The sequence below is a fragment of the Acinonyx jubatus genome, chromosome B4 (assembly GCF_027475565.1).
Source record: "Acinonyx jubatus isolate Ajub_Pintada_27869175 chromosome B4, VMU_Ajub_asm_v1.0, whole genome shotgun sequence".
NCBI lineage: Eukaryota > Metazoa > Chordata > Mammalia > Carnivora > Felidae > Acinonyx > Acinonyx jubatus.
In genome coordinates, this window is record NC_069387.1 from 5,213,260 (window position 1) to 5,240,624 (window position 27,365).

General features: G+C 44.6%; 2 protein-coding genes across 4 annotated transcripts in view; one reads left to right on the forward strand and one right to left on the reverse strand.

Annotated features, from left to right (window-relative positions):
- The window catches only part of IL2RA (interleukin 2 receptor subunit alpha), a 55,252-nt gene extending 29,336 nt beyond the window's left edge, over positions 1–25,916 (reverse strand). The window contains exon 1 of the mRNA XM_027073351.2: positions 25,777–25,916. Coding sequence (XP_026929152.1) covers positions 25,777–25,840 — 64 coding nt within the window. The 5' untranslated portion in view covers positions 25,841–25,916. The remainder of the gene's footprint in view (positions 1–25,776) is intronic.
- The window catches only part of FBH1 (F-box DNA helicase 1), a 214,528-nt gene extending 188,350 nt beyond the window's left edge, over positions 1–26,178 (forward strand). Inside the window, exon 25 of one of the 3 annotated variants that reach the window (XR_003425177.2) lies at positions 21,564–26,178. The gene's annotated coding sequence lies outside the window, so the exon portion shown is untranslated. The remainder of the gene's footprint in view (positions 1–21,563) is intronic. The other 2 variants (XR_008299887.1, XR_008299888.1) reach the window with 2 other exon arrangements.
- The last annotated feature ends 1,187 nt before the right edge of the window (positions 26,179–27,365 follow it).

Below are 27,365 nucleotides of genomic sequence, written 5' to 3' on the forward strand. Positions count from 1 at the left end.
TTTTTATGAAAAATGACTACATTTTCCAAAACAACATCAAAAAGCAGTGAGAACAGTGGTATTGTTTTACATTTTTGCAAACTTTTTTTTTTAAGTTTATTTATTTTTGAGAGAGAAAGAGCACAAACAGGGGAGGGGCAGAGAGAGAGAGGGAGACACAGAATCTGAAGCAGGCTCCAGGCTCTGAGCTGTCAGCACAGAGCCAAAGCGGGGCTTCAACCCATGAACTGCAAGATCATGACCTGAGCTGAAGTTAGACACTTAATAGACTGAGCCACCCAGGCGCCCCACTTTTGCAAACTTTTTAAATGTCTGGTTTAATGCAAGGTGGATTCTCACACTTGTTTCTGCATTCAAGCTACTGCAATATGTTGTTTAATTGAAGTATATGAAGAAAAGCCCAGCCTCTTACTGTTAGAAAACAGAAAAGCATTTTAACAGCCTTTTCAGATAATTGTGGATATTCTTTGTTATTAACTCAATAGGGGCGTAGTTTCTTCTTTGTTAGTTGCAGATCAGTGATCTGTTAGATTAAAATCCATGGGTCTGTCTTAAACTTTGAATGGATTTTGTGTCCATACCCGATTTTGTAAGACCATGCATGTCATTTGGGAAAAAATGGTTCACGAAGTTATACAGATCTTGTAAATATCGAAACATTCATTATGCAATAACAAATTAGGTTTGTTAATCTCACCTCTGATCTCATTAGAAAAATCTTTGAGTTTTGGAAAGTGGTCAAGGTCACAGTGGTGATATAAATTTTATAAAATTTGAATTTTGCTCAAATTTGATTGTTTTATCAAAATTTATCATGTGTCACTATCAAATCTCAAAATTTATCACAATAAGTACCATGAGTTGTTTTCCTTGAAGTGACAGACTTACTGTTCAATTTCAAGAAATGCCTGCAGAGTGTATACTTTGAGAACCTCTGTGCTAGGTTATTATGTACTGAATATTAGTTACGTTTCTCAGCTTCTAGAACATCACATCCTCTGCATTTGAAATGGCATAGGATTAGAACTTGTTCCAAGATTCAGGTATGGCAGATTATTTATTTATTTACTTAGTTATTTTTTTAAATCTCTTGGGACACCTGGGTGGCTCAGTAGGTTAAGCGTCTGTTTGATTTCAGCTCAGGTCCTGATCTCACAGTTGTGAGATCAAAACCCATATCGGGCTCCACCCTGGGTGTGGAGTCTGCTTAAGATTCTCTCTCCCTCTCCCTCTGCCTCTCTGTCTCCCTCTCTCTCTCAAAAAAAAAAAAAAAAACCTTATGATTTATTATGTGTTTGGTTAAACCTACTTGTCTATAATATATGTGGATTATATATAAATACAACTCTGCCCTCTTAAAGACATCTATGATCCCGGACATGGTTGCAAAGTAGCATGGAATTCTAGTTCACTCTTGCACACCCAACCTGGAGGGTCACGAAGGCAAAAGGGCTGTTTAGAGATCTGAGAAACTAGCACAAACATGATGGAGGATGGCTGGGTCTTTCTTGCTGTGCATTAGGAAGTATGAGGCAGCCAAGATTGAGGGGCTAGGAAGCCACCTTTGGGGGGCAGAGGTTTTAATTGTCCTTTTCTCTCCCATGTGCTTCCTTCTCTATCACCTCTGTAAAGCAGAAAATCAGCAGCCAGCCCACCACTAGCAGAGGGGAGTGGGCTTAACCCAGGGCAACTTTAAGCATGGCTGAGTGGAAAGAGGGGGGTAGTGACACCTACAGGTGTCACAGGGACTGGCTGGTCCCTGGGCACTCTCTCTTCCTGCTATTCTCCTCTTTGCCTCCAAGGCTAGGTGACTACCATGGAGAAAGAAAGCTCTTGGAGAAGAGCAATGCCCTTGTCTCCAGAGAGGTTGTGGGAAGGTGAGGGTAGTGGTGTGGCCAACAGGGGAGAGGGAGGCAATGGACCTCTCTGGCCTGAGGAAGGTTGGCCCCCTTCCAGTCCCAAACTCACCAGCTGGTCACATCTGGGGGGCCCAGCCTCTGCCCCTTCTCCTGGGACATTTGGGTTGATATCCTCAGGAGGAATGATCTCGAAGGGGGGAATAACAAAACACGTGAGGAATGCCACCATTAAGAAAGAAAGAACAACAAACTGAGAAGCTTACACCTGCCAGAACAGAATCAATAGACCAAAAAAAAATATTTTTTTTTATAAGCTTTTAATGTCCTAAAAGGGATGAAGGAGAATTTGGAAACCATGAGGCAGTAATAAGAACATCTAGAGATTAATTAAAATAACTGAAATAAAGGACCCACCAGATGCATTGAATGTGAATATGGCAGAAACATGAATTACATATTTGGCAGACCCAGACTGAGAAATTTTCAAAAAGTTGACAATTTTGTCAATTTTTGTTTTGTATATTTTGAAGCCATGTTATTGGGTCCATCTAAGTGTACATCTTCCTGGTGTGTTGGACTTTTATCACTACTAACCAACCTTTGGATTTCTAGCACATGTTTTTAACTGCAGAGTTTGGCCCATTTACATCGATGACAACGGCTAATGCATTTGGATTGATCGCCACCAGTTCATTTTGCTCTCATGATGTATTTCAAAAGAAAGATAATGAGCCCAGAAGGAAAGTATGAGTTGTAAGAAGAGATGCTGAATAAAGGTGAAGGTAAACTTGTGAGTGAATCTAAATCAGTATTGACTGCATGAAATAAACATGTGAAAAGATATCAAGACAGAATTGAAATCTTGGAAGTCAGGAAGCTGAGAGAGTTAAAGCATTCAAAGGTTATTTATTATTTGGGAGGAGGGTTATGATACTGATTGAATTTGGACTTTGTAATATCTCAGTTCATGTCAAAATTTTGAAAATGACATCTAAAGTGACAGAGTCAAGTGAATACAAACTAGTAAAGAAAAAAGAATGGAATTGAATAAAAATTAATTTAAGTCGAAAGAAGGGAGGGAAATGCATAGAAAGATAAATAAACGCAAAATAAAAAAAAAATAAGACAGTGGGAACCGATCCAAATATATCAGCAATGAGAACCGACATAAATGGACTAACTCTGCAGTTAAACAAAAAAGAATTTTTAAAAAATAAACTTATTTGATGTTTGTTCCTAAGAGACCTGCTTCAAGCATAAGGGCTCTGAAACTAAAAGAATGGACAATTACCATACAAAATAATGTTGTATTAATTAATATCAGACTTTGAGGCAAAAGCACTGGTAGGAATCCAGAATCTTGGGATAAGTTCAATTCCACAATTCATACTTGTATGCACCCAATAACACAGCTTCAAAATATACAAAACAAAACAAAAAATTCTTTACTTACAGGTAACTAAATAGCATAGCTTTAAAGTGTATAAGGCAAATACTGATAGAAGGATGAATTTAACAATCTACCATCATAATGAGAGATTTATCAAAGCCTTCCTTTGTGATGGATAGATCATGCAGACAAAAAAAACCCAGTAAGAATATGCAGAAATTTACAAACATGATTAACAAAGTTAATGTAATGGACAACTATAGAAAAAACTCCAACAACAGCAGAATCCACCTTTTTTTTCAAGCACACATTGTACATTTGTGGTAGTAGAGGAGTTGAAGGCAACAAAGGGACATAAGAGATGGTGTTTATGGGGAAAATGGAAGTCTAGATAAAGAATAAAGAGAAGGAAGATAACAATAAGAGAGATATGTTGCGTAGACCCATGAGGACAGTGCACCATAGATTTTAATGATTAACTGAACTCTTTATCCAAATGAAAAATGAATAAGTAAATAAATAAAATGAAAACCAAAACAAAGGTATATATAATATCAGCTGGTCTCCAGAGCATGCTAAGAGTAGCTTGAAAAACAAGAAGAGATTTTTCTATTCTAGCATCAAAGGATGGTTGTCTCTAATGATTTGCTCCAGCTCTGTGTAAGAGAGACCTCTTTAAGGGATCTTTTTTTGGAAGAAAGACATACCAAGATATTGTGATAGAAAAATGGGAAAAGAAGGAAAAAAATTTCCTCCTGGCAATGAATTGCTTCTGGTTTTTTTAAAAAGAAACACAAGTTTCTTTGAAACCCAGGAAAGAGGTGATTAATAACAGCATTAAATTTCTGATAGATTCATGACAGTATCACTCTTCAAAGTGTATTATTATTATTATTATTATTATTATTATTATTATTATTTGAGAGAGACTCGGGGAAGAGCAGAGAGAGAAGGAGAGAGAGAGAATCCCAAGCAGGCTCCATTCCAGAATGAAGCCCATCTCTGGGCTGGATCCCACAAACTGTGAGATCATGATCTGAGCGGAAATCAAGAGTCAGATGTTTAACTGACTGAGCCACCCAGGTGCCCCAGACATTATTATTTTTTAAAGTTTTTACATAAATTCCAGTCAATGAACATACAATTTAATATTGGTTGTAGGTGTACGATATAGTGATTCAGCACTTCCATACATCACCCAGTGTTCATCACGATAAGTGCCCTCCTTAACCCCATCACCTATTTCCCCCATCCCCTCTGGTAATCATCAGATTTTCTGTAAGAGTTTGAGTTTGTTTCTTGGTTTGCCATCAGTTTTCTCTAAGAGTTAAGAGTTTGTTTCTTGGTTTGCCCCCCTCTCTCTTTTTTTCCCTTTGCTCATTTGTTTCTTAAATTCCACATATGAGTGATATCATATGATATTTGTCTTTCTCTGACTTATTTCGCTTAGCATTATCCTCTCTAGGCCCATCCATGTCGTTGCAAATGGCAAGATTTCATTATTTTTTATTCTCAAGTAAGATTCTATTGTGTATATATACCACCTCTTTTTTATACATTCATCTAACGATGGACACTTGGGCTACTTCCATAGTTTGGCTATTATAAATAATGCTGCTGTGAACATCAGGGTGCATGTATCCCTTTGAGTTGGTACTTTTGTATTCTTTGGGTAAATACCTAGTAGTGCAATTGCTGGATCATAGGATAGTTCTATTTTTAACTTCAAAGGACATTACTGATATGACTTGTCTGCTCTACAACTGGTAATGGGTAATGTGGTATAGCAGACCACATACAACACCTACTATGTGTTGAGCCCTTGCTAAGGACTGAGGATTAGAGTGACAGTGAAGACAGGTCCCTGCTCTCATGGAACTTATATTTTAAATTTTTTTTTCAACGTTTATTTATTTTTGGGACAGAGAGAGACAGAGCACGAACGGGGGAGGGGCAGAGAGAGAGGGAGACACAGAATTGGAAACAGGCTCCAGGCTCTGAGCCATCAGCCCAGAGCCTGAGGCGGGGCTCGAACTCACGGACCGCGAGATCGTGACCTGGCTGAAGTTGGACGCTTAACTGACTGCACCACCCAGGTGCCCTGGAACTTATATTTTAGGCATATATTATATTAAAATAGATATTAAATAAATATTACAAATAAGTAGTTTTTTTTTATTTTATTTTAACGTTTATTTATTTTTGAGACAGAGAGAGACAGAGCATGAACGGGGGAGAGTCAGAGAGAGGGAGACACAGAATATGAAACAGGCTCCAGGCTCTGAGCTGTCAGCACAGGGCCTGACGTGGGGCTTGAACTCACTGATCGCGAGATCATGACCTGAGCCGAAGTCAGCCGCTTAACTGACTGAGCCACCCAGGCGCCCCACAAATAAGTAGTTTTAAAGATATAAAATATGACAAAGATATACTATAAGTTACTATTAGAGCATATTTATATTTGGCTCTTTTCCCTTTTGTTTTATTTGATAATGACATTCTGTTTACGATTAATAACATGAATTACCTTTGGTCGCTTATGGACTATTTGTTCAATGAAACTTTTCTATTTATGACCCTGGAGGATAACTAAAAATAATAAGCTGGGGTCCCTGCCTCTGAGGTTTTTATAATTTAACAAAGAAGATAGGACAGGTATATGATTTAAAAAAATTTTTTTAAGTTTACTTATGTTGAGAGAGAGAGAAAAGGAGAGGGAGAGAGAGAATCCCAAGCAATCTCTGTCAGCGCAGAGCCCGATTCGGGTCTTGAACCCATGAACCAAGACACCATGACCCGAGCTGAAATCAAAAGTTGGATGCTTAACCAACTGAGCCACCCAGGAGCCCCAGGACAGTTATATGACTTTAATGCAACGTAGAAAATTATACACAGATTTTTTTAAGTTTACCCAAGATTTTTCACGACATCCCTTTGGAAGAAATCGCACCTCACTCCTAGGAGAGGAAACGTAGGTGAAGAGTGGATGGCGTGTGCAAAGTGACCCAGAAATCTGAAGATTAGGTGTGACTTCCGCATTCCTAGTACCCCGTCCCCCAACCTTAGTGATGCTGAGAGTTCGTCCACATGAAGCGTTTGGTTGCCCTTTCCCACTCACCCTCTACTTGCTCCCTTGTTTCTGAACTTCCTCAACTTTCCGTATCTCACAATTTCCACATTTTTACTCATCATATGCTTTTTCTTCTGCCTTTCCACGTAAGACATGTTCCTGGTCTTGCTAAGGCTGACATGGTGTGCCTCAGATGGCTTCCTCTCTGCTGCCTCTGGAGCTGTGCCCTGCTGGTGTCCCTCTCTGGCACCACCCCACCCCCCCACCCCCACCCCGGGCTCTCCAGAGCCTCCTTAGCCTGGAAGCATCCCAGTACTTGCCCCAGCAATCAATCTCTATTTCTCTCCCTCGTAATTCAGTATCTTGCAAGAGTCCGCACCTCATCATTCCTCTACCCTCCCTACCCGCTCTGCCCATTATCGTTCAGTGTGCCTTCTGCTTTCACTGGAATGACTTTTTTTTCAGAGCACACCAAGGAGCTATGAGTCACCAAGTCCAATGGCAACTCTTGGTTTCCTCAAAGTGTGTTTAGCATCTGGTTCTTTTAGCTCTTCCTTCTTGAAACTTCACTCATGGTATTGTAAGACACCATGACCTCCTGGTTCCTCATCTCCTTGGCCTTCTTTCTCTGAATGCTCACTTTACTCTGGCTTTATAAGTCCTCCGACCCGACCGTTTCCTGTTATGGATATCTTAGTACGGTACATTCGTCACCACTAATGAACCAGTGTGGATACTTTATTATTCACTAAAGTTTATCCCTTATTCAGATTTACTCAGTTTTCTCTTAATGTTCTCTTCCTGTTCCAGAGTCCTACCCAGGGTTCCAAATGACACGATCGTGTCTCACTTCCCTTGTTTTTCATGACCTTGACTGTTTTGAGGAATACTGGTGGGGTATTTGGGAGGATGCCCCACTTTTAGAATTTGTCTGATGTTTTTTGCATGATCAGACTGGGGTTAGGAGGATGACAGCTTTCATAGGATTCTTCAAGGAATCTGTGACCCAAAAGTGTTTGGAAGAGTTCAGGGCAGGACTTTCCCAATGATTTGACCTTGGCTCTTGTCATTCTATTCCTAGGAGCCTCATTACTTCAGTCCTTACCTCTATGCTGAGGGCTTCATAAAAGAAGTCTAACACTGAATTCCTACCAAGTTCAAAAAGCTGTTCTAAGGTCTTTACACACATTAACTAATTCAGTTCTACAATAATACCATGAAATAAATATTACAATTATTACTGCCATTTTCCAAGTGAGATACAGCAAGTTTTGATAAACTGCCTGAGGCACCCAGTTAGGTCACACAGCTGGACAGCCCAAGTGCTGGGAGTCTCACCCAAGCTTCAGAGCCTGTGTTCTTAACAAAAATACCATGCTGCCTCTTCCAGATTCATATCTCCAGCCCTGAACTTGAGTGGAGACATAGCACTGTGCCTTTTAGCCTTTCCATGCTTCAACTCTGTTCAAAGCTTTGTTTCTTCTTCTGCCTAACATTGCCATTGAGGTTTTAACCAAGACAATCAGTTAAAAGAATGTAGAAGCATAAAAACTGGAAATAAAGGAAAAGAAAACTATCTCTACTTGTAGATTATGTGATAGTACATCCAGTAAACCCAAGAGAGTCAACGGTGAAAATAATAAAATCATGAAATTATTTTAAAAGATAGTAACCCATAGTGATACCAAAAGAGTATAGGGTGGGGTTGGGGAGGGAGAAAGCTCTCTTTTACAGGACAATACCAGCTAGGAAATGCAGAAAGGTAGATCTCAAGGGAATTATGTTGAGTGAAAAAAATCTAAATTCAAAAGTTACATTTTGTAAAATTCCATTCCATAGCATTCTTAAAATGACAAAAATATAGAGATGGAAACAGTCTGGTTTCCAGGGATTAGGAAGCAAGAAGGCAGGTAGTTGTGGCTATGAAAGGTAGAGAGATCCTTGTGACAGGAACTGTTGTTTTATCTTTTTTTTTATTAAAGAATTTTTTTAATGTTTATGTATTTTTGAGAAAGAGAGAGAGTGCATGCATGCAAGCAGGGGGAGGGGCAGAGAGAGAGAGGAAGGGAGAGAATCCCAAGTATGCCCCGCACTGTCAGCACAGAGGCAGACGTGGGACTCAAACTCACGACCCTGAGATCATGACCTGAGCCAAAATTAAGAGTCTGACACTTAATGGACTGAGCCACCCAGGCACTCCGGAAGTGTTGTTTATCTTTTTTTTTTTAATGTTTATTTATTTTTGAGGGAGAGAGAGATAGAGCATGAGCGGGGAAGGGGCCGAGAGAGAGGGAGACACAGAATCTGAAACGGGCTCCAGGCTCTGAGCTGTCAGCACAGAGCCCAGTGCAGGGGCTCAAACTCACGAACCACAAGATCATGACCTGAGCTGAAGTCGGTCGCCCAACTGACTGAGCCACCCAAGTACCCTAGAAGTGTTGTGTATCTTAACTGTGGTGGTGGTCATATGAATCTACACATGCATTCAAGTTGCGTAGAACCAAAAATACACGTACTACACTAATGTCATAACTAAATACACACATACGCCATTCATATCAAATTGGCAAAATCTGAATAAGATTGATGGATTGCACCTATGTCAATTTCGTGGTTGTGATACTGTGCTGTGGTTAAGGGGAAAGTGAACGAAGACTGTATTGGATCTGTCAACATTATTATTCACGACTGCCTGTGAATCTACAGTTATCTCAGAATTAAAAGTTAAAGGCTGTTCCCCTTCTTGTTCTTGTTTCTCTTCATGACCCTTACATTCCCATCGTCTGTGTCACCTCAGCTGGACACTAAAGCATCCTTTTTACATTCTGCTGCTTCTTTGCCCTCATATGGAATCACTTCCCAGGAGTCATTACTGCTGCCTCTGCAACCCTCCTGCCCATGCCTCCTTCTCACGTCCACTACCTTCACCCTCTCCTAAGCCCCCAACTGCTCACCTGCCATAGCAATTGCATCTTATTATTCCTCCCTACCTCCCAGCTCTCCAGCCCTCCATTATGTCCTTAAAATGTTGCCCAGTCAAGCTTCCTACATCACAGAACCAATTGCCCTAGGAGCATAGTCAATGGCCTGGAGGAGAGGTCTGATACATTCTCCATCCCTGTGATTGACCTCTGGTTGCAACAACAAACCTCCCTTCTTTTCGTTTTGATCCGGGAAGTGGGTTTGTTAAACACGGACTAAGTTTTTGTTGTGGGGTGGTACTGACTATTTCATTGCTTTAGTTTGGAGATGGGGTCCGCTGATCCATCAGCAGGTGGCAGATTCCTCAGAGTCATTAACTAAACGTGACCGTAGAAGCTTCTGAGTTACTCCAAGTCTTTGCCTTTCGCGGTGCTGATTGATCTTCAGGGCCTGGTGCCCCCCGATGGGGGGTTGTTCCCTGTGAGCCAGGTAAGGAGGAAGGCTGCTCTTTGCTGTACCATGTTGGAAGGGCGAGTCGGGTTCACCAGGCAGGTTCAGCAGACTACGTCACCCGGGCAGAGGGAATATTGTGTTCAGGGGACTAGGAGAAGCATGTTGTGCTGGCGTGTGAATTGCAAAGGTATGAATAACAGAAATGTGTCAGTGGAAATAATGTGAGCGAAGGACCTTATAATCTGTAAAATGCCCCACGAATCCTAATTGTTTCTCTTATTAAGCCTCCAGCAGGGTTGTTTTTAGGACCAAATGATAAAATATGTAAGGTTACTTTGTGAACTGGAAAAAAGTATTGAAAATGTTAATTATTTTAAGCCTCGATTGTGTCAGAACAAGGAAATGGAGTTTCTTTGAATTCATCTTCTAAGAACTGTTTGTGATCGTTCTGTTACTTTCCTGCTTCTCACCTATGTTCACATGAATAGGTTATAATGGATTTGAAATATATTAAAACATGGTCAGTTTCCGGTTCCCTGCCAACTGGATCACCACAGTTTAGCTTAAACACTTCCAGTCATTTCTGGTTGTGGTTGGCTGTCCACATCATCCATTATTTATTTAAACGATTGCATCAATGTGGGCAGCTATAGGCGCTGAAGAAGTGCTTGGGTACGTTGGCATTGGCTACATTGTACATTCATTCATTCATTCATTCATTCATTCATTCAGACAAACATCCATTTTCGTTCAGCAAGCGGAAATGCTTGAGGAGAATGTGGCTGGGGCAAATGTTCGGTGTCACAGGGCTGGGAACTCGGGGGAGGGGGGGACAGGGTTAAAGGAAGTTAGTGCCATCAAAGAAAATGTATGTGGTCCCTGGGGGAAACAAGAGGGGAGGCTGTGTGTTTTGAGGGAGAAAATCTCAGTGTGGATGGTCACATTCTGCAGGAATTAGCCCCGAGCATCTCTGACTTATGTGTGTTGTTATCAGACCCACAATTTCTGAGGTCTGGCTGGACCTGGCGGGGCCAAATAGTCAGTTCCCATAACCCAACAATGAGTGACTCACAGGGTAAGACCCTTTGCAGGACAATTTGTGTTTCATCGAACATTGCTACCAAGAAAAAAAAAAATCAGAGGTTGGGTGGGAAGCCGGTTATTTTCTGTATACCTTGGAAGGGAGAAAGGCAGGGAACCAAAAATAGTCTTCCCAGCTGCTGTCTCTACATCAAAACGGTCATGTTTGGGGATCTCAAATGCCTGTGCAAATGAAATGGGCAGAGGTGGTGATTTTCTGCCCCGGGAGCCTTCTCCGTTGACAACAAGCTTCTGTACATGAAAGAGTTAACCACACACTTACCACAGAATGTCAACCTGATGAAAATTAAAGCCTTATCAGATAAGAAAAACAAGGGGGTAGAAATATACTCTTGTTCTTTGAAACCTAAAAACAGTTTTTCTTCAAACGTTTGAAACCTTTTTCTTGGGACGGAATATTTTTAGTAGAAATATGGTACCTCGGTGAATCCCACCCAGAACCTTCTACAGGGACTCTTCTGTGAAACAGACCATGGAGTTGAGGAGATTTTCAACTGGAGAGCAGCAGATTTTCCACTGAGATTTCAAAAAATACCAGGTAGGTAAGTCAGTATGATGCTGGTAGAAGCTTAGGATCAGAAGGGAAACATAGACGAGAAGGAATCAGAACAAGGTCACCGGAAACGAAGGAACCTTCAGGAACAATGTGCTCCTTCTCAGAACCACAGCCCAGCCTGACTGTCAAACACACCGAATCCACATGCTCAGATGCCAGGGTGGCCCTGGATCGAAGGTTGCCAGCAGCCCCCCGGCTCTCCCCAGGAGTCCCCTCCTCACCCGGAGGGCACTCTGCCTCCCTGCTCTCAAGAATCACTCCAAATTTAAACAAGACAGCGTATACCGTTTGGACTGGATGTTTGCGCCCCTCCCCAGATTCACATGTGGAGCCCCCCACTGCCCAGTGTGATGGTGTCACGAGGTGGGGGCCTTTAAGTCATCATCTGCAGCCCCGTGGCGGGTCCTCATCTGACTCCCGCCATGCGGGCCCCTGATCTCAGATTTCCAGCCTCCACAACTGCAAGAAGTGAGGTTCTGTTGTTAACAAGCCCCCCAGTCTACGGTATTCGTCATAGCGGCCTGAAGGGACTAAGACGAGTGCTATGCGTTGGTGACAGGGCTCAAACCCTTTCACGGAGAAGGACGACCCAAACATGGAAATGTAGATCACAAACTAACCGGAGGGGGAAGAGCTGCCTTAGAGTCTGGGGTTCTTGGTGCTTGGCCAACAGCCCTGCTCTCGTCTGCAGTGACTTCCTTACGTCGGGTTTAGTAGGAGCAAACAGCAGCCCGAGAGTATTCCCCAGATCCACATGCTGACAGGTGCTACCCCATAGACAGAAGAATAGGACATTTCAGTGGGGATGGAATGACGGCGTGGACCACACAGCACAGGGAGGAGGCTACGGATGCCAATTAAATTATACCAACAGCCCTCGCCTGTACTTCAGGAACTGGCCTCAAAAAAGCAAACTCCACTTAAGGGCTTCTGTTGAGTTCAGTCTATGGACTCAGAGGGGGCCCCTCTCCCTCAGCCAGCGCTGGAGGAAACACAGCCTTCCCTGTCCCCCGGGCTCCGTCAGGTCTCCGCTCTACATCATTCCCACCTCATATAAATTCTCAGTTAACGCACAAAACCAATGGTCTCTGATCATTTCAGTTAGCAGATAGATGCCATTCTTTTCAACAGAGACCTCAGAGTTAGCGGGTGTGACCACGGGCAATGATCCTGCATGGGCATTAATCCTGGGTGTTTTACAGAGCTTAAATCCGAAGTGGCTGCAGCTTTCAAGGACTGGGGAACTTAAAATTTGTTACCAAGATCCACCGGGCCTTGGCACAATTGCTGTGTGCTAAAAAGTGACAGATGGGACTCCTCAATGATGTGGCACCTAGCGTGCACTAGGTAGTCTTTCTTCCTTGGCTTGAACCAATGCCTTCAGTCCTGCGTAGGAAAGGACTGGATGCAGGTTGTGAGCCTGCCGTCTCGAGGGAAGGTGACATGGCTTAGCATGGCGTTGAAGAAATGGACTTTTCACTCTGCTGTAGGGCAAGTATTTAAAATATTTAGTAAGCTCTAGAATGTCAGGGCTGAAAGGGGGCTTTCAGAGCCTCTCTATCAATGTGCTCGCATGCATAGACAGTTCGTACTTCATCTCAAGAGTTACTGCATGCCAGGGGCGCCTGGGTGGCTCAGTCGGTTAAGCATCCGACTTCGGCTCAGGTCATGATCTCATGTTTGTGGGTTTGAGCCCCACGTCAGGCTCTGTGCTGACAGCTCAGAACCTGGAGCCCGCTTCGAATTCTGTGTCTCCCTCTCTCTCTGCCCCTCCACCGCTCACACACACTCTCTCTCTTTTAAAAGTCAATAAAAATGTCTAAAAAAAAAAAAGTTACTGCATGCCAGATGCTGTTCTAGCTACTTTATACGTATGGACTTCCCTAATCTCCTATGAAGTAGGCTATTAGGAATATTAGTGATAATTAATACAATTATTATATTATTATAATGAAAATATGATCAAATATATAAATATATACTAATTAAGATATATAGTATAGTATATTATACTATTAGTATTAGTATTATACTATTAGTATTATACTAATAGTATTATACTATTAGTATTAGTATAGTATTAATTATACTATAGTATAATTAATATGAGTATAAATAAAAGTCATTTAATAACTAGCTAGGTATTAGATAAGTAGTTCTCATGGTCTCCCCTTTGTAGACCATGGGAGCAAGACACCCAGAGGTCCCGTGACCTTCCCAGAGTCACACAACCAGTCTGTGGTGAAGCCAGGGTCTGGATCCTGCAGCCCGAGAGGACAGGGTACCCGTGCCTGATTCTGTATGTCCTCCCTCTGTGTCCCGGCTGCACCCCGTTCCCATGGCCACCATAGTCTGTGGCCTCCCGCCGCCCTCGACCTGCCTCTGACCCGCGTAGCGGGAAGGCTATGGTAGGGGTCTTGGTGGGGGGTGATGAGAGAGAGCACAGAGCGGTTGCTCATGTTGAGACGTGGCGAGGGCCAGAGTCAAGAGGGGGCTCGATTGGGGGTGTAGGATTTTGCCCAGGTTTCCTGGGCAGTCAGGTGGATGGTGGTGCCTTTCGGTGGAACAGGAAATAAGAGGAGAGAGGGCGGGACGATTCTATGTGTGTCGAGTTTGAGAAGCCTGTGAGACCTCCATGTGGAGGGTCTGCTAGGCCTTCGACCATGCAGATTAGAAGTCCAGCAAGTCACACTTATTGAGCACCTACTGTATCCTGGTTGCTTTAGGCAGGCCATCTTGTAAGCCTTACAGCCCCCCCAGTGTGGGCGTGTGTTATTCCCATTTCATTTCATTTTATTAAAGATTTTATTTTTTATATATTTTTTAATGTTTTAGTGCTTATTTATTTTTGAGAGAAGGAGACAGAGTGCTAGCGGGAGAGGGGCAGAGAGAGAGAGGGAGACACAGAATCCAAAGCAGGCTCCAGGCTCCGAGCTGCCAGCACAGAGCCCGATGTGGGGCTCAAACTCACGGACTGTGAGATCATGACCTGAGCTGAAGTCGGACACTTAACCGACTGAGCCACCCAGGTGCCCCAAGATCTTATTTTTTAAAAGTAATCTCTACACCCAGCGTGGGGCTAGAACTCATAACCCAGAGATCAAGAGTCACATGCGCCACCGACCGAGTCAGCCAGGCACCCCTGTTACTCCCATTTTGTACCCACAGCAACTGAGGCCCAAGGAGCTTTAAATGATGAGCCGCCTGCCGTCAGCTCTTACCTAGAGTGTCTAAAGCACACATCGTGTTTTTCCCTTGCCCAAGGCCACTCCGTGTTCTCCTGTCCCTTGCAGTTTAGAATCCAAACCCCTGTGCCTGGCGAGGCTCCGCATCCTAGCTCACGCCCCACCTTAGAAATGTCCACGCCTGCTGCCTGCCCCATCCCTCCAGCCCAGTAGAGCTCTGTGCGGCTCTCAGCACCAACCATGTCTTTTGTCCTCGTCCTGCTCACACCGTGCTCACTTCCCACCTTCTTGACTCCTGCTTCTCCCGCAGGCCTGCCTCATCACTGTTCTCTGGAGAAACTTCTGGACCCTACTGTCTGCTTTTGTGGCTTATCCCTCTACACTCCCAGACCACCTGCAGTTACTTTTCCCAGTGCTTCCCACACTGTGCCAGTCCCCTGCGCGCCCCCCTCGATAGTGCCTGCAGGGAATGGCACTCGCCGCTTGTCTTGAAGGGAAGTTGAGTCACACATGTCCGAGCTAGGGTTTGAATTCAGGCCTGTTGACTCCGTAAGTCATGAGCCCTTTCCACGCTCCCACGATGCCGTCCAGGTGGGAAGAATGCCAAGCAAGCAGATGAGACGCAGAAGTTTACTCCAGTAAGAGGAGAGGGCGCCCCCAGGAGCCGGGCTTCGAGACCCCAGGTGAGGAAGTGGAGGGGAACGCTGACCGGAGTGTCCTGTGAGCTGAGGACATGCGGATGGTCCCGTCAGACTGTTGGCCGCCAGGCAGAGGAAATGAATCGTGTCCCCGACGCGGCAGGGGAGGATTTGAGCTCTTTGGTCAGGGAAAAGGCAGCATGAAAGTGGCTTTCAAGGGAGTCAGTCTGGGGATGGACGAAAGAGTGCTTCAAATGCGAGACTCAAGGCTTGCCTAGAAGCCCGTGGCCCCAAGGACACCTGTGGACAGCTTGCTGCCTCTGCGGAGGGACGGAGCTGATAGCCTGTCTGGGGTGCATCCCTTACCACCTCACCACTTGGCTTTCCTCACCTGTCCGATGGGAGTCATCACGACCCCCGTGTCGCAGAGCTGTGGTGAGAGTTCCTCGGGCTGGTGGGCATGGGGTGCACAGCTGGGTGTGGCTGGGTCGCACCAGCCCTTCGCAAGCCCAGGCCCGGGACCCTGGCAGAGGGAAACGAAACCGACAGCCTGCCAAGTGAAAGGTGGCGACAGGCAGTGAAAGCCGAAAAGTGAAATAAATGGCAACATGATCGAGGCGAGCTGAGCTGCTTACCCTTTGCGGTCTCTGTGCTCCCCCGGGTGTTAGCAGGATGTCTGAGGAAACTGCCCTTTCATTTCACAAAGGGTTTTTTTTTTTTTTTTTTTTTTTGTAGTTTGTTTTGCTTTCCACTTAAAATAAGGAGTTTTCTCTTTACAAAGGTGCTTTTTTTTCTAAATCAGTCTCTGAACAGAGGTGTCACTACCACAGGCACCGGAAGCAGATACCGCACGGCCGCTCAGCTGGGTTCAAGGCTCTCTGCCCTTCTTCTTCTTCTTCGGGAGAGGGGAAGCCACCGCGGCCGGGACAGCTGTCAGCGGTGTCACCTCCTGCAAAGTCAGCGCCCCCAAAACTCCCGGGAAACTCACAGAGCTCCGAGACAGGAAGAGGCTGACGTCAACCTGAGTTTCAGGGGTTTGAGCAGAACTCTTAGCAATGATTCCTGTGCCCTTTACTTGGTATCGTGATAAACCGATCTTTCTCAGGGGAGACGGGCCCAAGTTTTCTCCATGGGGCTCATTCCATTTCGGAACGAAAAACCCCCTTTGATGTGTTTTTAAGGAGTGCTTAGGTGCCTTCCACCTCTTCCTTAGAGAGGAGCGTGCCTTCTGGACGTCTAGGACCAGAGAACTGTTCACACACAGTTGGGGATGTCGCGGCTGGCCAGCACTGTCTGTAAACGTGCTTCTCAGATACTCGGGGGCTGTGGGAGCAATCAGTTTGTTCTCCACCTGCGATGTTCCCATTTTCTCCAGAAAGGAATTTTTAAAATGTTTTTTAATGTTAATTTTTGAGAGAGAGAGAGAGAGAGAGACAGAGTGCAAGCGGAGGAGGGGCAGAGAGGGAAGGAGACACAGCATCGGAAGCAGGCTCCAGGCTCTGAGCTGTCAACACAGAGCCTGATGCAGGACTTGAACCCACAAATCCTGAATTATGACCTGAGCCGAAGTCAGACGCTTAACTGACTGAGCCACCCAGGTGCCCCCAGAAAGGAATTTCTTGAGCCAAAGAAAGCTTCTGCGAATCCTCTGTCTATATTACTGGAATATAATTGTAATTCGAAATTGGTGGTGTTTGATGTTGGTAATTTTAGTAATTAATGACCAAATAGTGCTCCTAGGCTTCCTGTCTGTCCCGGCTGTCCGCGTCAACACGAGGCAGTCACGGACCTCAGACGCACCGGGCCTGCACTAAGCACAAGCATCGGTGTGTTCCATCCCCTTTCTCTGCGCGTAGATCTTGGATGTCCCCGTGTGCTGTAAGTATCTGTGCAACCAATTTCTCTCCTGCTGGACGAGGACTTCCCGGAGGCCAAGGACGGGGCCTACACTCGTCTCTCACTCTGTATCTGCCACACAGTAGTTGGCATTTGCCGAATGATTAATAAACGAAGGAATGAACACGTAACTGAAAGTCCCGCCACAGCCGAGACGGTCCCCCAGCCGCCTTACTGCTTCCCTCCGCCACCTGGCCATCCACCGTGCCGTGGCGGCAATGTTTTCTAAACTCCGACAAACTCCACAGCAGAGAAAACTCCCACGATCCTGCCCCAGGGGCATACACCTATCCTTGCCTTTTTTTTTTTTTTTTTTATTGCTGAGAATACGAAACGCAGCGAGGCTTCTACAGAAGGTATCTATTTCTGTCCCAAACAGAAAAGAGTGGGTGATTCTGTGGGCAGAGATTCCTGAACACGGTGGGTTTGACTCATGCCTGGAGGTGCTCAGAATTTCCTCTGTTTTGTGGGCGGCTGGGGCAGACGTGGTTCGACTAAAGTGCTTTCTTTGAAGAGCAGCCAAAAGCGAGAAAGGCAGTCCAGGCTGCTCTTGGGGGTGGGGGCCGCGGGGTGGAAAGAGCCCTGGAGGGGAACAGCAGGATTCAGAGAATTTGAGATTCCAAGGACTCAGTGGGACTCAAGAGGTCAAGTCAGTCACTTGAGAAGAGAAAGGGGCAGCTACAGGGCAGCCAGGTTTGGATTTTGGGAGCACAGACACGGTAATTCATGTACAGCCTCAGGAGCTGTGACCTTCCTCATTGGTACTTTCTTCAATTTTTTAAAAAGGGAGGGTAAACTTCTTTATGGCACATGAATTTATGACCTTAGCGGCCGCTTAGAAGAATAGTAAAGAATACAGGCTCTGGAACAAGACGGCCTGGCTCAAATCCGAGCTCTCTCCTAGTCGTATTACACTAGGCAAGTCAGTGAACCTCAGTGAGCCTCAGTTTACCAGGAGTAAAATGGGGATGATAATAAGGCCTACCTTAGTTTGAGGATTAACTGAAGTGACCCTGTGCCTTCACATGATACCTGCAAGAGGGCACACAGGCCGTGAATATCGGCCCTTGTTATCATGATTCGCATTTAAAATGTTTCTTGGAACAAGCCTGAAAGCAAACACGCCTGAAAGGAGGCAGGCGGCGTTGGCATCCGGGGTCACGGCCCCAGCTTGCCTTCACCGGCCCTTTCCAGCCTTCAGCTTCACCCCTCCCCTCCTGTTTCTCTCCCCATGCGGGTGGCCTGGCTGGAGACTGGGCGATTCTCCACGTTCTTCAGGGGGAGAGGAACCGGCTGCCTCTTTAGAACTTCCTCTTTATTCTTTACGAACAGGCTGCTCCTCCTCCTACTTTTGGGAAAAAGCATTCCCGGCACTGGCCCACCTTCTCACTGCCTGTGGCAAGAACCAGGTGGGGAGCTCGGGGAGAGAGCAACCCAGAAGGCACATCTCACCAACCTGCCTCACGCCTTGCACCCCGGGCAGGCCTGCGTGGAGGCCCAGAGTTCTGATCGGCACCTGGCCCCTTCCATCTCCCCAGTGAGGCGACCTTCTGGTCACCCCCCACCCATGCCACCCACACTTTGGTACCTTAGAGTCTTCTACTGTCTGACATTCTCCCGTTTGCAGGATGGGGATATCGGGATGGGTTGTCAGGCTGCAAGCACCGAGACTCTAGCCTCATGGTCTGCTGTTAGTGCAGCTCGGTCAGGGGTGAAATTTGCATGTAGGGAAATTAGATCCCGGCCTTCCTGCCTGTTACCCGGGGACATCGTATGGTACTGGTGACCCCGATCCAACGATTCACCGCATGAAAGCAATCACCAGACACCGTTGACATGTGTAGACACCGCAGGATTCTAGTGACACTAGAGCTCAGGTGCTTCTCGTCTGAGCAGACGTACTCATTTCTATCAGAGAACCGCCAGCCATTTGAGCCTCATTTTGGTCAGCGCACACACAAATGCTTTTATGTCTGCATGTGGTATGGGTCATTTATTTCACTGCCCCAGGAAACCCCTGAGTTTTCAGTCTGCTCCTAGTGGAGCATGGTCCATGTAACACAACTTCAGCAAAATCATTAGTCAATACCAGCCTCTAACCCATGTCCTGATATTCCCAAGCACAAATTCAGTCATTATGTCCTAGGGCCGCCTTCTCTGAGAAGCCTTTCCAGACTCTGCAGGAAGCATGTTACCCTCTCTGTTCTGACCGCTGAGGCACATGCCTACTTCGCCACGCACGGCTTTGCAATAGTTGATCTTAGGTCTCTCGCAACTTGGTTTTCCCCTGTTAGCGTGTTTGAACCAGAATCTCAAACCCCACCCTAGACATCCTGAGTCAGAATCTGCTCCCTAACAGTATTCCTGGGTGATTTGTAAATACGTTAAAATTTGAGAAGTACTGCATGAAGGCACCTGTTCTTAGTGAACAGAAACGAAATGACGGAATCAGCCCAACCATGGGAACTGTCATTCTGTGGATTTCAATCCTAACTGCATCTTAAATCATTTGAGGAACTTACAAAACAAAACAAAACAAGTTATCGTTCTGTCCAGTTCTCAGCCCCAGAGAGTCTACCCTAATCGGTCTCAGTTGTTCTTGGGTGGGGCTCGGATATCATTCGTTAATGCACCCCAAAATACACGCTGGGAACCACCCCTGTAAATCCATTTCCCAGTGAGCCTTGCATTCTCTCACTGATGGATGCAAATCCAAGAGTAACCAGAGAATAAGTCAAATAGTCATAAACCATCTGAGTAATCTGAGTGGAAAATACCTAAAATACCAAGAGATGATATTATTGTTTGCCCCCAAATGGGTGACATCTGAAAGCCTGGTGGGGATTCAGTGTTGGGGATTCACTGTTGGCTCTCCTTTAGCAGTCTTCTAGAAGGAACTGCTCAGCACATGTTTCATCTCCATTGTTAAGCCACGAACAGCTTGAGGGCAAGGACTGCACCCTCTGTCATCTTTGCAATCCCAAACGTGAACGGATGGATGGATGCATGTCGCTGAGTGTCAGTGTAAGGATGTGGGTGAATATTGGACTGGAATTTTAAGAGGATGGATTCTCGTCCTGACTGTCCACTTTTCTTGCTTGCCTAGTGTTTTTGCTTTGCCCTTGGCACTCTTTCCTTGCTGTCTTCCCTAGGTACTTCCCATGCCTCTTAAGCTGCCTTTGCCAAGCCAACCAGGGAGGGTAACTTTCTGTGTCTCATCCTCTTTGTTCATGACTATGAGTGTTAAGATAGTAAAGAACACATTCAGAGGTCTTACTTACCTGCTGACCCTGACTCACAGACTATTATACTCCAAACCAGAGAATTACACTCCAAATTTTGTATGTCTGTACCTTTTTCTAAGGAGATAGTTCATAGATCTCGTCAAATTTTCTCAAGGTCTCACCACTCAAAAAAGATTAAGAATCAAAAAGGTAGATGGGTAGGGGTGCCTGGGTGGCTCAGTCAGTTAAGTGTCTGACTTCGGCTCAGGTCATGATCTCGCGGTTCGTGAGTTCGAGCCCCGCGTCAGGCTCTGTGCTGATGGCTCAGAGCCCGGACCCTGCTTCGGATTCTGTGTCTCCCTCTCTCTCTCTCTCTGCCTCTCCCCCGCTCACACTCTGTCTCTCTCTGTCTCTCAAAAATAAGGAAACGTAATTTTAAAATTTTTTTAAAAATTAAAAAAAAAAAAAAGGTAGGTGGATTCTTGCTATCACGTTGTTCTCCCAGCTGAGAAGTTCAGGCTCTGTGTATAGGAGTGACAAATGAGTTGATAAAGATGCAGTGAGGTTCTGTGGGCCTGTGTGTGTGTGTGTGTGTGTGTGTGTGTGTGTGTCCCCCTTGGTGCTACCTGGGCCACTGGCTGACTCCACCTAAACAGAAGTTTCCTGAAGAAGATATTAGGAAGACAGGAGAGGAGTAAGGTCTCTAAGGATCTCTGAGCTTTTCTCACCTGACACCTACCTAAACAAAGAGCTGAACAAGAGATGAGAGTAATCTCAGGATCTCAGGAAGTTTAGAGACACCCAGGAGCTCCTGGGGGCCCCCGGGTGGTCATAGAGCGATGCCATCATGGTGCACATTGTCAGCCTGGAGAGAAGCAGTCACAGACTCTACATCCAAGGGGATCAGAGGCTCTCACTTCAGCCTCCTGCCTGGTTTGGGAAATCTCTGTACCATATTTGACACCTGCTCGTTTAGACTCTGCCTAATGTCTTCCAGAGAAAGGGGGCCCTGAACTTTGTGGAGAGGAAAGGGGTGGAGGAACCTTACTCTGAATGCTCGGCTACTCGAAGCTCACTGTACACAAATAAACCTATGGCTCAAGTTCTCCCTCTTCTGCCTCTCACGGCTGCGCAGAGTTCAGGGCAGGGAGCAGACAGTGGACTGGATTGTGCCTTCTCTCCTAAAGCCAAGAATCTGCGCTCGTGTGGGCTGTCAGCTCTTGGGTTGGAAAAATGTGAAAATCACATATCCTTAATTTCATTTTCTAGGAGGGGAAGTAAAACACAGAGGTTGGAAGGCGGCAGAGGAGAACCAGCCTGGAAGGTTGCTGGAGGGAGGCCATAATGTTGCCCTGTCCATCTACCCAGCTAGCCTGTGCACCCCTCGATGGCATCCTCCAGAAGTGGCCAGCCAGCCCCTCTTTCTGAGCATTTTCAAGGACAGAGGGCTTCTAACTTTTGAAGCCATTAGTTGAATGAAGACCTTTCCTTTTCTCACAGGGAATGGCCTGCGATAAAGAGAAGAGAGACAGGTCCCCACCCGTGTGAGACGTCTCCCGTGAAAGACAAGGAAATCGTTGAGGGGGAAGAGTCCCTGAAGAAGTGAGCAAGCAGCAGAAGGCCCTCCGCGGCCCTCTGTGGTGTTTTTGCCTTCGTGCTCACAATTGCAGCCTTCACGGAAGCAGTGGGTCGCGCCTGAGCGCAGTGTAGCAACTTTCAAGAGTTGGAAATAACCTGCAATGAGATGTCAGGCGTTGGTACCTTGCCACCCAAGTGCCTCTTTAACCCAGACCGTGTGTGTATGTCTTCAGTCTGGAAACTTTTTCATCCAAAAATACCCCAACTTGAACATGCCTTTTAAGCAGAGCTTCATTTATTTCCTTTTCAGAATTTTTGACAGAGCCACAGGAGTCTCCAAGTCACCTCTGTCAACCTTCTCATCTTACAGAGAGAAACTGAGGCCCAGGGAGGTAGAGCAATTCATCTAAAGCCATGCTCCTCCAACAATGTTAGGAGGCATCTTGGCTCACTTTCAGCTCCCTGCAAAGTTTAATTTCCCCTTAATCTTCTCTCCACTGACCTCAGAAGACACGCCCCACTTTCTAAGAGAACTCCTAATTTTTGAAGTTTCTAACTGGCCCCTGGGCAGTGAAGGGGACGGGGAAATTCACTTGAATGTCCACCATGTTGAGGGATAGCCTGACTCAAGGGTGACTCTAGCTCTTCCAGAAATGACTTCAACAAGACATTGCACTAAAGACATCGCTTCCAGAAAACTCAAGACTTAGCCAAAGAAATCTAAGAATACTTCTCTTTGAGATGAGTGGGGTCAAGGGGTGGAGTTGTAGTGGTCAAGAAGAGTTCTTTGCTAGCACCTCTAACCCACCATGAGCAAAGTCACTTTTTGTGTGTGTGCCTCAGTTTTCTCAAATCTAAAATGGAGATCCAGGTCAAGTGTATCCAATCATATTGAACTTCAGAATCAAATATGCTGTAATTGAATACTGGATTTCAAAGCTCTGAATGAAGACAAGTTATAACATATCTTACTCATTGCTTTGGTGTGGGTTATAATCCAAGCGATAGCATTGGATTTCTTGAGTTCAATAAAATGTTTTAAAATTGCAAAATAAAATAAAGTAAAATTAAATGGAACGTATGTACAGCTGACACAGAGCACTGCCTATTTAAGATGCCATTTTAGAGAAAGTAGCAGCTCTTCTATGAGGTAGTCCCTAAGCTTACCAAAGTCCTGTCTCCCCAAGTTATATCCTGAAGATGAGCAAGGTTAACCACGGTAATAACACTTGGGGTCTAGAGAAATTGAATGATTAAACATGGAGGATTAAACACTTTGTGTTTTAATGACAGATGTGCAGATGGGAAATTCCAGTGTGGGCAGTTGTCTTTAGAAGAAGGGATAATTAGACAAAAATATCATCTTTATGGGTTTCCACACTTTGGTGGTTTTTTTTTTTTTTTTTTTTTTTTTGAGTCTAGGGGATGAAGATTTGATCACAGAATTCCTAGAATGAAAGACGATCAAAGCATAGATAAACTCTCAGAATTTCCACAATTCTGAGAAAGGTGCCTTCGCTAACGTGCCATGTTGGTAACATCAGGAGAATTCTCTTTTTAACCACATCCCAGGACCCAGTAATACAGAGATTAAAAAACACCCAGGTTGACTAATACATCCTCTGCGACTCATCACCATTTTAATTGGTGGCTTTGGAAATTTTCAGAATGAAAATCTGCCTTATGAATCAGCTAGAAATTGCATCTGTTGATGGTCTGTTTGATTTTGTTAGAGACCTCTCCCCTCTGAGGAGTAAAAAGTCTTGTTTATTTTAAGACTGGGCTCCTCCTCTTGGAGAAGAAAGTCTGAGATGAGATTATTTCTTACCCTGGGGTGGTTCCTAAACCAGATATTAATCCCATAAACTCAACTTATTTCATCCTCATTGGTCACCAGGTTCTCATGTGCCTCTTGACTGGACTATGGAAGGGGCCTCCCAACATGTCTCTGTGCACCTGATCTCTCTCCACTCTGTGCCAGAGTCACCTCCACAGAAGTGTCTGCAGTGAACAGAAAGAGTGTAAATCAGGGAGCCTTGGGTTTGAACCCCAACTCTGTCACTGTCTCTGCGACTTCTGAGTTTTGGGTTCTTCATCCAGTGGGTTTGTGACATCCACATTGCAAAGTGGGTATAAAGATTAAGATACAACTTACACGTCTGGCACATAGAAGGTACTCTATAAATGGTCATTTTTATTTTTGGGTAGTTTTCCATTGACTACCAAATGAAGTTAAAATTTATAACTTGCTATCCAAGGCCTTGGATCATTCATCTGACCCCATCCTATCTTTTCAGCCTTGATCTCCCATGTCCCCATATACCCATCCAGTGTCAGGGGGCACAGTGGACCACTTGCTGTTCCCTTGTGCTCTGCTGTGTCTTTGTCACAGGGACCTTTCTCTCTGAGAAAGTTAAAGCCTTAGGAAAATTTATTTACCTAAGGAAATTTATTCATATCCCAGGGCTCTTTTTGCATGCTGCCATCATTTACATCTGGCCCACATGGATCTCATCGCATTCTAATCTGAAGTGCTGTTGTGATACCTGTGCCTTTATCTCCCTTGCTAGGTTATAAGTCTGTTAAGGACCGAGACTATGTCTTGTTCATTTTCATATTTTCTACAGTGTTGAGAAGGGGATTAAGAGGTTTTTGAATAGATTTTTGGAGACCCGAGTGAATGAAAGAGTCCTCATATTACTTCCACTTGCCTCACTCCCACCAAGACCATTCATATCTTCAGATCACCAGCGACTGACAATAGCACAAGTTTACTTGAAATGTGTTTCCCACAGATAGGTCATGACTTATTGTAAAGACTTTTCTGTTCTAACTTGAACTGTCCTCCCACTTTGCAAAGACCATGCTGAAGCAGAAGTCATGTTATAAGCCTTTCAAAAATCATGCCCTCTTCAACTCCACAGTGAAGAAATTCCTATCCCTGGGTCAGTTCACAGCCCAACATAATCTGGCTACTTCACCAAATAAGCAAAAAGACTCCTTAGATGCATTATCAGGTTTCACTTCTTAACACATCTTTCTGTGGCCAGCTAGCATTATTATACATCTAGAAGTTAAGGCAATGAAATTGTAGACTTTGATACCTTATCTGTCTTCCTGGGTAAGCAAGGGAAGAAGTTATTAGAAAATTCACACTCAATTAGGAAAGGTGGTTTGAGGTAGAAGTTGGTGGTTTCTTATTTGTTAAAAAAAATTTCTTTGACAAAACCCATTTAAAAGGATGAATGAAATCCAAAATTTGCACGTGTGTGTGTGTATACATACAAACACATATGTATATATGCATATATCCATATAAGACTATAAGAAAAAGTAGAGTTCTGAAAGCAAGTATGCTTATTTTTTCTAAAATTTCTATAACATTGCATGTGTAAAGAGAGTCCTAGGTATTATTTCCTGAGGCAGTATGTAGAAAAACAGCATATACATTTTTGAAGCCAAGATTTTTTGAGATCTTAAATTATCCTGATGTTTCCTATATTAGTTACTGACATCTCAGGACATTAACCTGGTCTTAGATTCCTAGTAGATTTTTAGATTGTTAAGTATGGCGAAAAACTGTATCCATTGGAAAATAAGAGAACATGTCTTGAGGAATCTGCTCATTCGTATTCTGTTAATATTCAAATATCCCGCCACTCTATTCACCCCAGAATTAACAAAGACTCTGAGGAACAGGAGATCCCACCATCCCAGGCTCTGTGTATAGATCAGGGACGATTGAAGCATGACATGGGACCCTAGGGGGTCACGGACAAAGAATAGACCCCAAGATTCAACCCCTGTGTCTGCACTTTCTACTTAGGAACCTCCTGATTCTGGGCTGAGAAGAGCTAACATCCATGAGCCTTCCCAAGATTCAGAGGGCACCTGTGACCCTTACCTGTCACGTGGCCATGTACCACGACGAATGTGAGGATTCCCCACAGCAGCAGGCTTGGCTCCATCTTGAGGGCAGTGAAGAGAAGGTGTTTCTCTGCAAAAGGCCAAGTTTCCAGTCAGCCTCTTATTTGTATCATGCTGGGAGGACGAGGGATGAAAAGATCAATCCACTCAGGGTGTCATCATGCTGTGGTCCCTCTGGTCTCTATGACAGTCCGAAGTTGCTCTCTATAAGTATTAGGCTGCTTTGGTGAGCCAGGAAATTGTGCCTAGCCCTCTCTAGTTTCAAATATAGGAAGTGGTTTTAACCAGGTTTTTTTTCAAGTTCAATTGCTGGGAGGTGTGGGTTGGGGTTGGTGAGAAGGATTGGACTTCATTTATGAATCCTTTCTTCAGCTTCACCCAGAAAAGGAAAGGGAGATTCCCCTGCTGCTGAAAGAGAGTGAGCAAGCACTTTGTGACAGTGGTCTCATTTAGTGTTTCATAAATTGACATCACCTTGAAATTGAGGTCTTCCCCCAGACTTGTGGCTCCCTGAGGAGTCAGCAGGTGCCACATAGGATGAGGGAAGCCTAGTGGGGTCTTCAGTATTCAGGTAATTAAAAAGGAAGCAGAAGACTGACCCATATTCAAAATTCATGAATTGTCTGCCAAATCTATAATCAGTAGTGTAGTGGCCACAATTGTTTCACCATGATGTCCAGGTTCCTGAATGTGAATTGTGATTTTACAAGATATTTTGCCTCCAGATTTGTCTTTCTCTTAAAGGATCATACTAAAAGTGGGCTTTGGTTTTAAACTTTAGACTTTTTTTTTGCAAAATTAAATCATTCTTCATTGTTTAATTATCAGAGTTATCTTCTGATTTTCATGAAATGGTTGACTGTGTTTCCTATCTGGAAATTCACATCCATTAGCAATCATCTCATGATCACAGTATAATATGATCTTTTTAAGAAGTTTACTTATTTATTTTGAGAGAAAGAGAGCGTGAATGGAGGAGGGGCAGAGAGAGAGGAAGAGAGAATCCCAAGTAGGCTCCATGCTGTGAGCGCAGAGTGCAACACAGGACTCGAACTCACGAACTGTGAGATCATGACTTGAGCCAAAATCAAGGATTGGACACTCAACCCACTGAGCCACCTAGGCCCACTAAAATACAATTTTTAAAATATTTGAAAGCAAGTAAATATATTGACAAAAGGAAGACCATCTTTTCAACCAAAGCAGTTCATGGTTCCAATATGTATTATCTCTACCCCTGACATTCTCTCAGAAAAGCAACTACCTCTGAAAAGAACCTTGGAATTCTGCAAATGAACTAAGAGTAGTTTCCTAACTAAGTACCAGAGTTTGCAGAGAAAACTCGTCAACTGATATCTTTCTGGGAGTGGGATACTTATCAAAGCATGACAAGATTATTTTTTTAAGATTCCAGAGCAGGCTTCACCTCATGGCTAGAAACATTTTCAACTGTGTGGGTGAATGCAGCAATTCTGTTATCCCCAGAGTCTGTCCCAGTGACTCAACTGGAGGTTTTTGCTAGCCATAGTTATCATTGTATAGTTTTTAAACAAACTTACAGAAAAA